The following is a 16,955-nucleotide window of genomic DNA, read 5'->3' as shown; positions in this document are numbered from 1 at the left end:
GTGAATTCTCATTGTCTAGAAATCAGTGTCTCTCTGCCTGCTTCACAGAGCCTCGTACAACACCAGGAATATAGCTGGAGTTGAGAATGTTGGTAGGAAGTGAGGTAGGAGTTTGTGAGCCAGAGGTGATCCTAGGAATCGGATCATCTGCTTGCTGTGTATTTTAGATAAGAAGTTTGAGGGCCAAAGAACTAAACTAGCTTTTCTGTGGATACAAGGTGGTTAGTGCCCAAGCAGGGAGAGGTTGTACTCATGGACATGATTCCTACTTCTCTGTGCTGCCCTCCTTACCAAGTTATCAGAGACGTATGTATTACTCAGAAAAGGCTTCCTGGAGGAGGCAAGCCTCAAAGAAAGTTCAAAAGAATGAGGGGAAGTTTTGATGAGGGAGGAAAGGAGGGCTGGACCAGAGTGAGAAGAGTTTGTAAACATACAGAATAGAAGACTTGAAAATCAGAGAGTGGAGATAAATCAACAAGCCAGATGAACTTTGATGTCTGGACCCAAAGCTGAATATGTATAGACCCTGGAATGAGGGAAATGTTGCTGGGAATCAAATAATAAGGAAGTTCTCATTGGAAAGGTGCAATTTATTATTTTGAATGAGACTTTGTAATTTTTTAGAATCTATCAGTCTGTGAAATTATTGTCTAAAGAGACGTTAAATACAAGATACACAGTCAACTCCATCCTGCTTGGGGCACATTAACCAGTTTGCAGATAAAATGTTGTTGACTAGATCCCTGTCCTTCAGTGCTACCTGTGTCCAGTGCTTGAAGCACCCCCAGGCCCTTGCTGAGCGCTGTGGGGGAGGAGCCCAGCTCCTAGCAGCCTTCCCTGGGGACGTCAGTCTCAGGCCTCAGACACCCAGGAGGCAGTTACCAAGCCAATATTACTCTATCCCAGCTAGTCACCAATTGAGGTCACTGAAATTATGATGTAGGATTGTTTGTGGAGGCTTCTTTCCACCTTTCCCCCTTTTGCTGAAGCAAGTGGTTCCTTCACATGGAAATCCCCCTTCAGGCTGTGATTAATTTAAACAGGTTATATTAGTTAACCAATAAAACTCAAATACAGTTGTCATTTGTTTACTAATAATTTTCCCCACTTTGCGCCTTATCAAAACATTATGTCACTTAACTTTGACTTTTCAATAATAAGTTGGTTTTTTTTTTTAAAGAGTGTCTTTAGTTGAAAGGCCAGTAGTGGTTATGATACATAAAATATTTTATTGCTACTTTTCTCTGTGGTTTCCTTATACATCACTGACTTAATATACTTTTTCTACAAAAAAAAATATATATATACATTTTTTCCATGAGCTCCCCTCCTTGAAAATAATTGGGATTTTTGCAAGTAGTGAAAACACTAATAATCATTATAATAGAGCTAGAATTGTAGGAGCCAGGGAGGTAATACAGAAGGGAAACAGGTCAAGTGTGCAGGCCCTCCTAAAGCAGGGGGCCATTTCTTAGCCCCAGCTGACTAGTTGCCAGGCAAAAGTGTGGGGCCAATGTTAGCAATCTTTCAACTGGTCAAGGGAAATTAGAAGTCTGGATTTTTATATGAAGTCTCCTATTTCTTAGGAGCTATCAACTAATAAATGAAAATGGCAATAATTAATTGTTTATTGTTATAATTATAGTAGTAGTAAATTAAAGAAAGAGGGGGAAAAAAGAGAAATTTGAGTCCCCAGTTTGTGACCTTTGTGGAGAGACATGAGCAAGGTACCAGGAAAACACAGAGAAACTTTTCCTGAAGGTACCTGGGGAAGACCTCCAAAAGGTAGTGAGGCATTTGAGCTAACTCCAGAAGGATAAATACTGAGGGAGTTTATATTAAGACCAGAGCTGGACAGCAGTTAAAGGGGTAAAGACAGATTTTTGCTTAGAAGTTATTGCAGTAGGGGAAAAGGAACTCCACTATAGAGCTGGGGTCAGTTCTGAATACAACATAAACAACTGGGGATTTACAGCCAAGGAGCAGGTTTGGGGTGGAGGTGGGGTGGGCATGTCAGTGATGGAAAATTACTAAGAGGAACATCAGGGGTTGGGATGGATTCTTGCTAAACTGATCTAACAGGATTCTTACTGAGGGCAGGTCAGATAGATCTGATATCACCTGGGGGAGGATAGGGGATGAATAAGTTTGATCAGACATGGAGGGTGATCACATATCAAGGGTGTAGGTTGTTACTAAACTAATTTAGCAAGATTCTAGCTAAAACTGGGATCTTGAGGACAAGGCCCAAGGATCGAGCCTAATCAAAAATGGCTCAGAAGCACCCATCTAGAGCTTGGTCCAAGGAGAAAGTCTTTGTCATTTGCCATGTGGCATGGGGGTGAGGGGTATACATATTATGTGTATCATGGGTAGTACTAATAAGAATTAAGGTTGTGTGTGCAAGGGCACAGAACTGAGCGACAGTGTGACCTTTGGGGAGAATTTCAGGAGCTTTGAAAGGATGTGTTTGGGAGGTCCGTGAGGACTGAAGAATGGCACTATATGCTTGGTTAATACACCTAGTCTGTGTCTTGGGAGTGTCAAGGGGCACTTGGAGGTACTCAGGAGGAGAGTGTTTTGATGTGGTTGTGTTGTCGTGGGCTCATGACTCTGGCTGCAGTGTGAAGAATAGATTGACGGGGAGTTGGGGAGACCAATTGTAAAGCACTTGCAATGGTCCGGGTAGAAAATAACGAGGTTGAGTGACTTAGAGGAGGGGAACCTTCAGAAAGATGATTAGGAAATAAACATGTTGGATTTTGTGACTGATTAGATGTTGGTGGGGGATGTAATGCCAAGAGAAAAGACACTAAGATGACTTTATGGTGGGGTCATTCAACGAAAAGAGAAAATACAAATAAGACAAGAAAAAGGTTTTGAAGGAAAAATAATGAATTCAGCTTTGAATAACATGCTGAGTTCACTCTGGTGGGAAAATCCTGCAGGTAGTTGGAATAGTAGGTCTGAACTTCAGGAGAGACCATGGCTGGAGGCTGGATGGTCAGGAGTGACCATCTACAAGTGGATGAGATCTCCCACGGAGAGAGTATAGAGGAAGGGGAGATACGGTCCAGGGGAAGCCAAGAGAGGAAGGAATCTCTAGAAGTAGCCCCTCCTGGGTGATGTGTAGAGAATTCAACTGGGGCACGCGATCTGTCTAGATTTTATGACAGATTTCAATACAGTTGATTCTTGCAGTTCTCACTCCTCACTTATTCCTTTTCCTTTTAGGTTGTTTTACCACCTCACCTAGAGAAGATTCGAGACAGGCTGGCTGAAAACATCCACGAGCTTTGGGGAATGAATAAAATAGAGCTTGGCTGGACTTTTGGCAAGGTATGTGTTTGAGTGGCCGGGCCAGGGTGGAGGGTTGGGTTGCCTTGTTACCTGGAGGCGTTCGTCAAAGACTCAAATGAGAAACAAACCTCACAAGCCCAAACCCACTGGTTCTTACTGACTCCCATCCAGCTCTCACTGAGGACAGCAGCCTTGCTTGGGAGTCTGTTGAACTGCAGTCAGGAGTGCTGGGGAGACCAGCTCTGCACAGACAGACGCAGGAGCCTGTCTCCTTCTTTCTCCCAGATGCTGGTCTTTTTCTTCAGGGAATATAGAATGTGGTCAACCCTTAGCTCCTCCTTCAGAGCCTCAGATCTCCCTTTCTCTTCAGAAAAAGCTGTTCTCTCTGCATGGCTAGTGAAAAGAAGCTGATTCATTCTTGTGAATCAGAATTTGTTTAGTGTGGTTTTCAGATGCATCACTAAGATTAATGGACACGCAGAGGAGGTTAAGGAATCTCTTTCACTAGAAAACATTTTTCAAAGAGGATGTAAATTAACTTTGTTCTGTGACTTGTGTAAGGTCGTGTCTGAAGGCAGAAGGATCTGTGATTCTGAAACTCCCTACGACCCTGACACTCTCCGATTATGCACATTGCAGCTCAGTTACTGAAAGTGTCCCTGCACTCTAGCACTTATATATTGATATAGCTCCCATAAATACTCTCCTTATATATGACCACCTCTTTGCTGTATGCTCTTTTAACACCACAAACCTCTCCATTGAGAACGAATTCCAATTGCAATTGTAAATTTATTTCTATGATGATTGTATTACTACTCCAACAGACTGTATCCTTCATGGGGCTGGGGCTACCCCAGCTCACCACTGAACTCCTAAGGTCTAGCTCACTGCCCACCACATAGTAGACATTCAACAGATGTTTGTGGAATGAATGAATGAATTAGTTAATGTCTGGATCTACACCATCCAATACAATAGCTATGGGCCACATGTGGCTACTGAGCACTTAAAATGTGAATAGTCTGAGTTGAGATGTGCTGTAAGTGTAAAATACACGTTGGATTTTCAAGACTTTCTATGAAAAACTAATATAAAGTAGCTCAGAAATAATTTCTTATATTAATTACTTGTTAAAATGGTAAGGTTCCAGGTGTATTGGGTTAAGTAAAATACCTTATTAAAATTCATTTCACCTGGTTTTTCATTTTGTTTTGTTTTTGTTTTCTTGCTTTTCTTATATGGCTACTAGGAAATTTGAAATTACAAATGTGGTTCACATTGGTGGCTAACTTTGTGCTTCTATTGGACAGTGCTGGCCCAGATTCTGTAGTCCTTTATGTTCTGAAGAATGCTACCCTGCAGTGGCACTATGGTTCCATGAGTTTTGGACAGGCAGGAGCATGGCTACCACGCATAAAATAGCTTCTCTGGGAAAGATGTTCGGAATGCAGACACTTGACTAGAATCAATCAGAACACAAGCCACTGGCAGCCTGGGGACGGCGTGTATCATTTATTAGAGAGAAGATCATCTATTTGCCTATCAACAAATAGCTGTCTTTGTCTTGCCTGATATGAATTACCTGGGCCATGTTTCAAAGTGTGTCCTTTTCTGTTTCCCAGGGCAGTGCCAGTTGTCAAAACTTAAATTATATTCTTTCTTATATTGTCACCTAGATACGAGATGACAATAAAAGACAACACCCCTGCCTTGTCGAGTTTTCAAAGCTGCCTGAAACTGAGAAGAATTATAACCTACAAATGTCAACTGAAACCTTAAAGTGAGTGTTTAATTGAATTGAATTTGGACTAAACAGTGAGTGGATGACTTAATGCCTTATAACTAAACTACAAACCTGTTGTCTCTCAAAAACATGATGCATTCTGACAAATTAGCCAGGATGGGGATTATTCATGCCACGAAAGGATTCAGCATAGTGAATAACACGTCTACTATTGTTATTTAGCATATAGAGTTCTTTAGAGACCATTTGCTATTTGCCAGGAACAGGGAAAAGGTAGGCAGAAAAAAAAGAAGAGAAACTTATAATCAAAGGGCCAAGTGCCTCTTCTAGTTCATGTATAATCAAGGAAAGAAGATAAGATATATAGTAGGTTCTAGGTCATACTGAAATTGGACAACTTAACCTCTCTAAGTCTCCATTTTCTCAACTACAAAATGAGGATAGTAATAGTTCTTATCTCTATATAATTGTTGTAATGGTTAAATGAGATGATACATATTTTTTAAAAGATAAGGCATTTTTAAAAATGAATGGGAAAACATGGTTTAATTCACAAAAATTCAATTTAAAAGTAACTTTTAGCTTCTCTGTGATCCCACCTGTGGTTTAAACCCTGATTCAGATCTTCATTTTTTTAGCCCCATTTTATATCTCCCTTCTCGAATTCCCTTTGTGCTTGTTACCTGTGCTTCTCTGCATTGTATTTCTCTGTCTGATAGTTGGTGGAGAACTTTTTAACACTGTGGTTTTGCTGGCACAATGATGCTCCATCAGGTTGCTTTGTCTCATAGGCTTCCCGTATGTGATGTCTTCCATCACACCAGCGCTTCTTGAGGATGTGGCTTTGGTACCTCATGGTGTCCAACACAGCTCAAGACACTTCATACAGGGAGCACGTGGGAAATACTTGCTGACCTCTGGGTTCTCCCAAAGGGGCTGTTAACTAACTTTTTGTTGCATTCTTGCTACCGTCTAAATCACGAGTTGGCAAACTAAGGTCCACAGGCCAATCTAACCAACCACTTATTTTGGTAAAAAAGTTCATTGTAACAAAGCCAAGCTCATCAGTTTGTGTATTTTCTATGGCTGTTTTCACTCTGTAATGGCAGAGGTGAGTAGTTGTAGCAGAGACATAAGGACCACAAAGCCTGAAACATTTCCTATCTCGCCCTTTACAGAAAAATTTTGGCAACCTCTGGTCTAAGTGAATGAACATTGTCTTTTTATCACTTCAGACACAGGTTAGGGTTCTCACTGTCCTTCACCTTGCAGTTGACCCTTGTTTTCTCTCTCCGTTATGTCACAGAACCCTCCTGGCCCTGGGGTGCCACATCGCTCATGTTAACCCAGCTGCTGAGGAGGATCTCAGGAAGGTCAAGTTGCCCAAAAAGTAGGTGATCACTTAATGGTCAGAGACTTTAATGCTTCAGTCTGAATTTTTAAACTGGGAGGACAGGAGGCCCATGCACAGAGGCAGGTGATGGCCCCAGATACTTCTAGCGCCAGCTCAGGATGTCTCCACCAGGTACCTAGACTGCCCTGAAACCCCCAGATGGAAGCCGGCTGAAGTAGAGTATTTCCAGTGCTTCTGCCTGGACCTACACTACTATCTACCATTGTTAGTTTTGAGCCAGGAGATGTGGCACTCAGATGTATATGCTGTGTTGGTCTATAAGAATAGCAGTTGGCACAGGAGCTTGAAGATCGTCGGTAGCCACAGCAGAGATTCAGTCCTCTGTCACTGGGCCAACCTTGTAAGTCCCTTGTGGAAATGTGTGTCCCTGCCAAGATTTAATTTGGCCCCTAAATCTGCATGTGTCCTCTCCCTCTCGTCCGTGTATTCACCGAGCCATGTGTACTCACACATTCAGGTGCAAGCCCACGGGCACATCTCCTGGTTCCCTTGCTCACCCGCACACGTGCCAGCCTCGGGTGCGCACGCATTCACACCCAGGTGTCGTAATGACTTATGAGCCAAGGCAGTGCCAGCTCTTAATCAAATGCTTATCTTCCCCTTCCTCCCTGTGAAACTCCCAAGCTGCCAAGCTGTACTCTTAGAGGCAGCTCCTGGTGCCAAGAGCAGCTCATCTGAGAGGCAGCCGCTGAGGGGTGGCTGGGGGCAGTGCTCAGCAAACAACACATGTTGACTCTGCCCAAAGTCAGGCATCCCTAGAAGGTGGATGAGGGGCAATATCATGCCTACAGTCGACCTTGTATCTCGCGCTGCTCACAGGTTCTTGGGTCGAGTAGTGCTGGTCTGCAAGTCATCACATTTAGGCTCTGGCCCTGATCTGGGCAGTCCGTGGTCTTGGGGCCCTGGATGCCTCTGGACTCACATTGCCACGTGACTGTGGTCAGTTACTCTCCTGTGAGTCACTCCACACGGGGCCCTGCTCCTCTCCACTCACACAATGCATCTACCTGGACTCACACTGAGCTTTTCCCATCTTCACGTTATCTATCAAATTATCTATCAAATTACAGACATGTGTGACTCCTGGACTGGACAGCAAACCATGAAGATTACTTCAAGCTCACAGATTCTCTAATGTTATGATTTTTTTTAATTCTCAAAATAAAGGTTTAGTTTTCTAAGTCTGAGTGATCATTCTTTGCTGATTTGTAAGAAACCATTTGGCTCAAGGTCCTGTCCATGCCAATGTGGACATAAGCTTTTGTGCTTTTGAAGCGAGACCAAGGAGCTTCGGGTGATGTTACATTACACTGAATGTGCCATTGTTTATAGGGCAGAGTCATTTTCTTAGGAGTAAGGGTGGATTTGCACAGACCATCCACTTTCTCCAACAGTCGCCTTAATCTGTGACATGCATTGGCAAAAAGGGTGGTGGATGAAGGTCTTCTTCTAAAGGCTTGAGATAGAGCTGAGCTGTCCATTCTGCCAAAGATAGAATCTGTGACTGTAGCCTTATTTTCCTAGTGTTCTGACCCTGTGCTATTGGTCTAAAATCTGGAATGGGGGAGTCGTACAGTTCTGTTCAAAATATATATTTTCCATTTACTTGTAGCTACATGATGTCCAATGGCTATAAGCCAGCCCCTTTGGATTTGTCTGATGTGAAGCTGTTACCTCCTCAAGAAATTTTAGTGGATAAGCTTGCAGAAAATGCACACAATGTTTGGGCAAAAGACAGAATAAGACAAGGATGGACCTATGGCATTCAACAGGTGAGAAGTGCTGGGTCAGGTCTGCTGGAGAAGCCAGGAGATGTGATCATGCATTAAAATGCCATTTTGCTTTGGTGGGTATTAGATTGGAAGGTGGAGGTTGCCCTTGCACTCTGTTCCTCATGCCTCAGCACATTCATTATTTATAGAATAATGGGACTGGATGGAAGTTGTAATGGCCACATTGATATTAACTCCAGGCATAATTCCAGTTTTTCAGCAATGGATAGGCTTACCTTTCCTTTGTTGGTCTGGCCCACTTGTGATCATGTTGCCCTATGTATATGGCCACTGGCTGCATCTTCTCTCATTCCCCATCTTGTTGCTTGCCTCATGGAGTGCTGAGCTTTCATGCACTCTCCAAGGCCAAGATAAGACTCACATAAATCCGTGTCACAGCTCAGCAGTATTTCTGGGATGGTCCCAAGTATCTACCACTGAAGGGGAAACGGAGGAGAAGCTAGCCCAGGAGAGAGGCAGACTAGCCCACCAAGAAGCCTGTGCCCCCTTACTTCAGTCCACAGGGCCAAGATTCTTGGGAAGGGTTCTTAGTTTATCCAGAGGCAGCCTGAGAGCCCAGCAAGGAATTAAGTGGAGTTTGGAACCAGGGTTCGGCCCAAACCATCTGGTACACCTCTCACTCTGAAATGCCCCCCTCATCTCAGTAAGTACCGGGCTCATTATCAGGGAAGTTCAAGGATAGCTGTGTGCACACATGTTCATTCATTCCTGAGCCTCCAAACCTGCACATGTCTGGAACCAAGAAGACCACAACTGTGGAAACTATGTCAGGGAAGGGAGTTGGGGGTTCAAAACAGCATGTTAGGTTATGATGACTTGTCACTGCTGTTGTCATTATTGTCTTCTTAGTCCCCATTAAGGAACCGAGGAGGACTGTAATACAAATATGTGCCTACTACAATGAATGGCCCCACTGTGGCTCTGCCACCTTTTCAGATGTTTCTCTGTGAGCAGAGATGTCTATTAAGAACTGTTGGGACTTCTCTGGTGGCTCAGTAGTTAAGAATCCGCCTGCCAATGCAGGCAAAACAGGTTCGAGCCCTGGTCTGGGAAGATCCCACATGCCGCAGAGCAACTAAGCCCGTGTGCCACAGATACCAAGCCTGTGCTCTAGAGCCTGCAAGCCACAGCTATTGAGCCCACGTGCCACAACTACTGAAGCCTGCATGCCTAGAGCCCATGCTCCACAACAAGAGAAGCCACCGCAATGAGAAGCCCGCGCACCGCAACAAAGAGTAGCCCCCGCTCACCGCAACTAGAGAAAGAAAGCCTGCACACAGCAATGAAGACCCAATGCAGCCAAAAATAAATAAATAAAATAAAGAAAAAAAAAGAATCTGTTGTGAGGAGGCCATAACTGTTTGAATCATGGCATGATCTTTCATAAGGGAATAGTTATGCAAACCCCCATCTGCCTTGCCTTGGGAATGGAGGTTTCTAACCAATTTCATGACACGTCATTTTATTCACAGGCTGGCATTATTGAAATGGTTTTTTTACTGCTAGTTTTGAATGTTAGTACAATTTTCCATTTATACTCATTTAATCTTGAAGCGGCAAATATGTACATTGGTAAATATCAAGGCACTGGACGAAGAGCTAGCAGACTCACCCGAGGAAACCAGGACTGTTGCTGGGAGTATGTGAGTGGGACAAGCTCTTTGTAAAGATGATAATGCATTTTCTCAGCATTTCTTTTCTCTGGCTTCACACAGGATTTAAAGAACAAAAGAAATCCCCGTCTGGTGCCATATACATTACTGGATGAGCGTACCAAGAAGTCAAATAGGGATAGCCTTCGTGAAGCTGTTCGGACTTTCGTTGGTTATGGCTATAACATTGAGCCATCAGACCAAGAACTAGGTAATCAGTGGAGATTGTTCACTCTGGCCCCAGTTTACTAAACAGGTCTTCTGGCGGAATGCTAACTTTCAACAGGTCTAACTTGCACTATTAGAAATGCTGGTGGTGCTAAAGAGTGCTAAACTCAATGGTGTATTTTAGAAGTGGGGGGAGGGAGGAGGGGCCATGTTGATAATAAAGCAGTGTCCCATTGACAGATGTTTCTGTAACGAGCACGTCTATGACATAATCCCACAGGGAATAAATTATCCTCCAGCATAACTGAGCTTTTCGGGATATTTGGTCACAAAACCAAGTTACCTTTATTTCTCTTGTTTTCCAAACGTGAATATCAGCTTACTTTGGGGCCAGGTAATGTCATCTCTAAATTGAATTCTAGCACTGATTAAAATCACCAGCTTATGATTATTTAACATGTCACTGCCATCTCATACCCCAGGGGATACCATAGGCTAGTGGGGCATAAAACATGGTTAAGGGGATGGATTTGGAGGAAGACAGACCTGGGTCCAAATCTTTGCTCTCCTTGGTTTATGGGGTCTAAGACCTTAAACAGGTGAAGCTCTCTGAGCCTCAATTTCTTCATCGGTAAGAAGAAGACAATAATACTGATTTCATAGGATTGTTGTGAGGAAAACCTGAGATTTAGTTTCTACTGCAAAGCAATCACTCACTGAATGGTAGCTTGTATTGTTATTATGATATGATGATGATAGTGATGATTATATTATGAACAGAATGCTGTATCGGCTCCTAGGAGATCTGTCATCAGCCTTTGTTGTTGAAAGTCTTTTGAGGAATGCTCCCTGAATATTAAACCTATGTTCTCTCTCTCCCTCCTGCGCCCTCTACTTCCTTTTCTTCTCGATAGCTGACCCAGCTGTGGAGAAAGTCAGCATAGACAAGATCCGCTTTTTCCGGGTAGAGCGCTCTTATGCAGTGAGATCTGGAAAGTGGTATTTTGAGTTTGAGGTGGTGACTGGAGGAGACATGCGTGTCGGCTGGGCCAGGCCAGGCTGTCGGCCTGACGTTGAGCTGGGGGCCGATGACCAAGCCTTTGTGTTTGAAGGCAGCAGGGTGAGTCTGGCTGGTGTCCGCATGTCCTCAGTCCGGGTTTTTCTGCTTCAAATATTTCCCCAGAAGTGAAAAGTGCTGAGTATCTGGATCTCTGGCTTCAAAAGGGAGGAGCCACCACACTGGCTAATTGAGACCATAGAATGATCATCACTTAGTGTTTATCCCTTCGCTCTTTCCTCTGGAGAAGGGGAGGCCTGCACACTCTCGTCCTTTCCATAGTCACCTGCGTATCTGCCTTGCCTCTGAGCCCATGTTCCCCTCTGCAGGGGAGGCTCACAGAACACTGTGCAGCCAGTATGAGGGAAAATCTTACCACTTTGTCTTAGAGGGAGTTTGGCTTGTTTTCATAGCTGACTAGGCCTGACTAGACTCAGGCCACCTTTTCTGATGAGCCTTGTTTATCTTGGTTTCATTCATCTGTAGATAGACCATTTCTCCCTGTGAGTCGTCCTTGGTAGAAAGGGAAATGCCTTGTAGAAACCAGGTACCACTGCCCATTAGGAGAAATTATTCATGGGGTCATTTCTCCAGTAGTACAGGGCCCTCTAGGCTAGGACCTCCATTTCTCTAAGCCCTCGCTCTTGTTTTCTAGGGCCAGCGTTGGCATCAAGGGAGTGGGTATTTTGGACGGACCTGGCAGCCAGGAGATGTGGTTGGATGTATGATTAACCTGGATGATGCTTCAATGATCTTCACGCTGAATGGGGAGTTGCTGATCACCAACAAAGGCTCTGAGCTTGCCTTCGCTGACTACGAGATTGACAATGGTAAATCCACCAGCTTTCCCCGCTTCCACCTCCACGGGATGAAGGGAAATCCAGGGAGCAGGGTGAGATCTTCTCCTTCCTCACTTAGGACACACTGACCTTTGCAGATTTGAAACCCTGGTGGTGAAGATGAGATCTTATACTATCATTTTTGAAGGATCAAGACAAATAATAGTGATAGTTGATGTGTGCAGTGTAAATGTAAGTCTGAACTTGCCGAGAGACTGACCAAGGGGCTCTCCTCTAATCCCCTGCCCTGTGCCTTAGCATGTTAAGGTATATCTCACGTTTCCCGGTATCACAGAGGAAATGCTAATTGCATGTGGACTAATATCCCTGGCAGGAGAGAAAAGTTGGTGAGTTAAAGAATTATCCTCATATTCTGAATTGAATTGTCAATCTGAATGTCTGTGTAATTGAACTTGATGCTTTGATGAGAATCACTGAAACACAGAAGTGTGACTTAGCTGTTCCCTTGAATGCAACAGAATTTATTTTGAAAGTCAAGGATGCTATGAAACCCAAGCACAGTTGCACTTGTTCATGGCTGTGAATAGACTGCAGTCAGGGCAGTGCTTCCAGCTACACAGAGGAGTGATGGGCGCTTCTTATTTCCCATCTACAGAGCTACGTTATGTACCGAGGCTGTTGGCACCAGGAGAAGGGAGCACTGGACTGTGAGTTAGCTGACTCACTCCTAACAAACTGTGTGGCTCCCAGACAGGCTTGGCTTGACTTCTCTGGGCTTTGCCTCCTTCATCTGTACCAGAAAACAGGATGATAGACTGCATAAGTGCCAACCTCCTTCTCAGCTGTAAAATTCTATGGCAGTGACTTAATACCAGCTGTGATCACACCCCTGTGCTTGGTGCTTTGCCACTCTCTGCTGCTTCAGCACAGATGAGAAGGAGCCAGGGAGGTCGAGAGGAAAAGAGGCTGCTCTGGGTCAGGAGGCCTGGTTTCCTGTCCTGCCTCTGCCCTTCCCACCTGTGACATCTCGGGTTGACTTTATTTAATGTCTTTTTACCTCATTTCCCCCTCTGTAAATGATTAGGGTTCCTGGTAGCTTTAAATTTCTGAGACTTTACAAAAAGAAACAGCCCTCTCTCCCCACCCTGAAAGTTAAAAAAGATAAAACTGCACAGGCAAGAGCAGCAGAAATACATGAGTTTTTTTGGGGGGGTGGGGGGCGGTACACGGGCCTCTCACTGTTGCGGCCTCTCCCGTTGCGGAGCACAGGCTCTGGCTGCGCAGGCTCAGCGGCCATGGCTCACGGGCCCAGCTGCTCTGCAGCATGTGGGATCTTCCTGGACCGGGGCACGAACCCACGTCCCCTGCATTGGCAGGCGGATGAGTATGTATTTTTAATACATATAAAATATTATGTATTTACAATGTGTTTTAGCTTTACAAATCACTTTCACACTTTTTGCAGACATCTATTATCTGCAACATGCATATCCAACTGTACCTTAAAAGAGCTTTAAAGATTTTTCTAAGAACCACATATTTGGGGTAATAGAAAAGTTGCAAGTCAACATATTTTCCTAGAAAGACAGGATGACTGAAGCCAGATGGGGTCATATTTTAATGCCTTCTAAAAAGGTTTAATATCAAAGTTTTGAAAAATATGTTTTTGGTAACAGCTGGGAAAGATGTTGCCAGCAGAAAGAATGGTTTATGCACTGGTTCAGAGGCGAAGAGGGGGAAATCATGTCGGTGGGCATGAGGGCAGCGGAGAAGAGCATCCTCTGACCCTGCTCTTTGGAAACAGATATTTACCAAGTACCCATCACAGGCAGTGCTTTCTTCATGAGGCTGGAGGAAAATGAAGAATTAGAAGATTCAGATTCATCCCCAAGGAGCGTAGCTCCCTAGAGCAGGAAGAGCACCCCAGCCTTGATGCAGGCCATTTACCCCAGAGGGAGTTGCGCTGTATGAAGTTTTTAGTCCTTTGGGGGAAGGAATGGGGGCAGGCACTACAATTCTTGGCTGGTTGTTTTCCTCTGGGTTATTTATAAGTTGTCATCTCCATCCTCTCCTGTATCATAGATTATCTACTCTTATCGGCCTCATTAGAATTTTCCTAATCATTGTTCCCTGGCCTGGACCATCACAGCTCACACTGTTATCACCAAAAGGCATCTGGAAGCTCAGAAGCTTCCACGGTGAAACCTTTGCTATTAGTGTTCTCTTTTATCCCATTTAAAGGAAAGGAAGAGAAAGTTCTGCACATGGTGCCAGGCCTCAGAACATGCTGTCTGGAAGAGGCTTCAGTGCTGGTGTCCTGTTCTGCCTGTACCAGGCACTCTCCTGGGGCACCTCCTGCCTCGCTCCAGCTTCAGCGTCTGCAGGGGCAGCCTCCCAGGCTCTTCCTGCCACTGGCCTGTCAGGGTTTAACAGATCCCCCAGCTCTGCTGGCAGCTCTTCCGTAGGCAGCAGATGAAACTTCCTTGCGGGCAGTGTTGCTGCCATCTGCGCACAGACACACTGGTACCCAAGCTTCCTCTATCATTCTCTCCCCGGATGGGTGCTATGACAGGGGAATGTGGCCTCTTGTTTCCTGTGTTTTCTACAAGGCTTGCGACCATCAGTGCTGTCCCCGAACACCATCTTTGTGAGGCTTAGAAAATTAAAATTAATGGGTAAAATGTGAGCTGCTGGATTGAGACTCTCAGAAACAGCCCAGGGATGGTCTGGACAGTCATTTAACCACCTCTCCCCAAGATCTGAGTCTTTCCATTACTGGGAGTGATTTGCTCTCATGTCTTTCTTCAGCTTGAAATGGACTAAAAATGGCTCCATGGTTGGGATTGTGTAGATAATTGGTTTCTTTCCAAGCTCCTGAATTATAAAAAGATGACCTCCTGGCTGACTCTCCTCCTAATCACAAAGCCGTATGAGGCCTTGTGATTCAAAGTTTATCAGAACCTGGGGTCCTCTGCAGGATTTAAATGCGTGTGTTCTTGACATACCTTTCCTAGAACAGGAATTCTATGCACATCTAGGTTCCAAGTAAGGCCGTTTGCAAATTTTCTCCTCAAACCTCTTCAATGATGTCAGCATAATTACTTCTGCTAGGCCGCATGTAGGGATGGAGTACCGCTTTTCCCCTTTATTTTTCCGTTTTCTTACTTCTCCCGTCTCATTTGAAGCTAGGGATTAATTGAGTTGTGTAAATCCTTGTGTGTGCATGACATTGTTCACAGTAATGCCAGGTAGCCTTACCAAGTGGATCTGTCCATCCAGATCAACTCCAGGGAGCCGTGTGGCCACTTGAAGAAGGCAGCCCCTCTCCTCCAAGGGGCCTGGAGCACTTTGTGGTTGTAGGTCTCCAGCTGCCTGATCTAGAGGCAAACTAATCAACTACATGACACTTAGGAAAATCATCTGAAAAGTGAAGGAAGAGTTCATCACAAAGCCAGTCACTGGAGATAAGAATTAGAAAGCAGTCATCCGGGCCTCAGTCCCCATTGCTTGCTCTGGACTGCTCTTGGGCAGCCTTGTTCACATGCTGGCTTCACATACTTACCAAGAGACAGAACTTGAGCAAGTTATCAACTTGCTAGGCCTCGTTTTCCTCATCTGTAGAATGGGCACAATAATGAGCTAAATCTGTAGAGAGCTGAGCCCAGGGCCTGACACCTAGAAAGTACTTGATAAATATTAGCTGGTAGGGTTTATCATCATTGTTCCCCTTTATCTGTTCCCCTTTAACTCTGCTATAAAGCAGAGTTATCAAGTTACATGAAGTTGTAACTCCTCAAGTAAAGAAGTTGTAGAAATGGAGCGGAGTCTCTCCCCCAGGTGGAGAGAGCTGATTAAATATATCCAGTTTTCAAGTATTCTTCCCCAGGAGAAAGTGCTGGTGCCTTTTGAAGATGTAGCTTTGCTCTCGGTCCTTTCTGGAGTTTCTCTTTTCTGGCTCAAGCCTGGGATTTAGCTTCTCGTCTGCTGCTGTACAGAGCTGTCCCTGCTGTGCCCACTTAGTCCCGAGGAGGTCCCTGACACTCCCTCCTGTTGCTTTGACATCCTCGACTTTTGTTTCACAGTCTGTTTTCAGTCAGTGTTCAGCTCTCCCCCCATAGAGATGGCTTCTGCCTCAGAGGGACAGCGCTCTGCTCTGTAATGTGTACAGCCCTCTGCCCTAGGACATAACTGCTGTTTAAATCTGGGGCATTCACCCCCTGTAACCTTCATCCCCTCTCCTGCACACTGACTGTCAGCTGCTCTGTGAGTCAGAGGGTGTGGGATCTTTTCCCATTTTGTCACTTGCCCTTCTTACAACCTTGGTCAAGTCTGTTAGCTCCTCAAACCTTCAGATTTATCTTCAGCAAAGTACTGTCCCCTCTGCTGATGGCTTAGGAACAAAGAGGAGCCCAAGTTCCTTAGAAAAAAGACCTCCTACAGATATGACCTTTCTTCCTTTCTGCATGCATCTTGCATTGTCAGGGGGTCTATAACTAGGAAGTCATTGATATGGTCTGGGTTATTCAGAAGTCCTCATTGTTTTTGAACCTGCTGCTTACTTATCCCAACATTCAAGTTATTGGAGAAGAAAGGGGAAGAGAGACTTTCTTTTTTTTTTATTGATTTTATTGAAGTATAGTTGATTTACAATGTTGTGTTAATTTCTGCTGTACAGCAAAGTGATATATACATTCTTTTTCATATTTTTTTCAATTAGCTTTATCACAGGATATCAAATATAGTTCCCTGAATGTTTATCCATTCTATATATAATGGTTTGCATCTGCTAATCCCAAACACCCAAATATCCCTCCCCCACCCCTACCCCTTGGAAACAAGTCTGTTCTCTATGTCTGTGAGTCTGTTTCTGTTTCCTAAATAAGTTCATTTATGTCATATTTTAGATTCCACATATAAGGATATCATATGATATTTGTCTTTCTCTGTCTGACTTCACTCCCTATGATAATCTCTAGGTCCATCCGTTTTGCTGCAAATGGCAATATTTCATTCTTTTTTATGGC

At 44.4% G+C, this 16,955-nt stretch overlaps 1 protein-coding gene across 1 annotated transcript in view; it reads left to right on the top strand.

The window, feature by feature from the left end:
* The window catches only part of RYR3 (ryanodine receptor 3), a 371,986-nt gene that overhangs the window by 149,075 nt on the left and 205,956 nt on the right, over nt 1-16,955 (top strand). Inside the window, exons 21-27 of the mRNA XM_060096078.1 lie at nt 3,235-3,339; nt 4,980-5,083; nt 6,354-6,437; nt 8,074-8,233; nt 9,970-10,117; nt 10,989-11,194; nt 11,787-11,961. Coding sequence (XP_059952061.1) covers nt 3,235-3,339; nt 4,980-5,083; nt 6,354-6,437; nt 8,074-8,233; nt 9,970-10,117; nt 10,989-11,194; nt 11,787-11,961 — 982 coding nt within the window. The remainder of the gene's footprint in view (nt 1-3,234; nt 3,340-4,979; nt 5,084-6,353; nt 6,438-8,073; nt 8,234-9,969; nt 10,118-10,988; nt 11,195-11,786; nt 11,962-16,955) is intronic.

The sequence above is a fragment of the Mesoplodon densirostris genome, chromosome 4 (genome assembly GCF_025265405.1).
Source record: "Mesoplodon densirostris isolate mMesDen1 chromosome 4, mMesDen1 primary haplotype, whole genome shotgun sequence".
NCBI lineage: Eukaryota > Metazoa > Chordata > Mammalia > Artiodactyla > Ziphiidae > Mesoplodon > Mesoplodon densirostris.
This window is presented reverse-complemented; position numbering and strand designations above follow the sequence as displayed.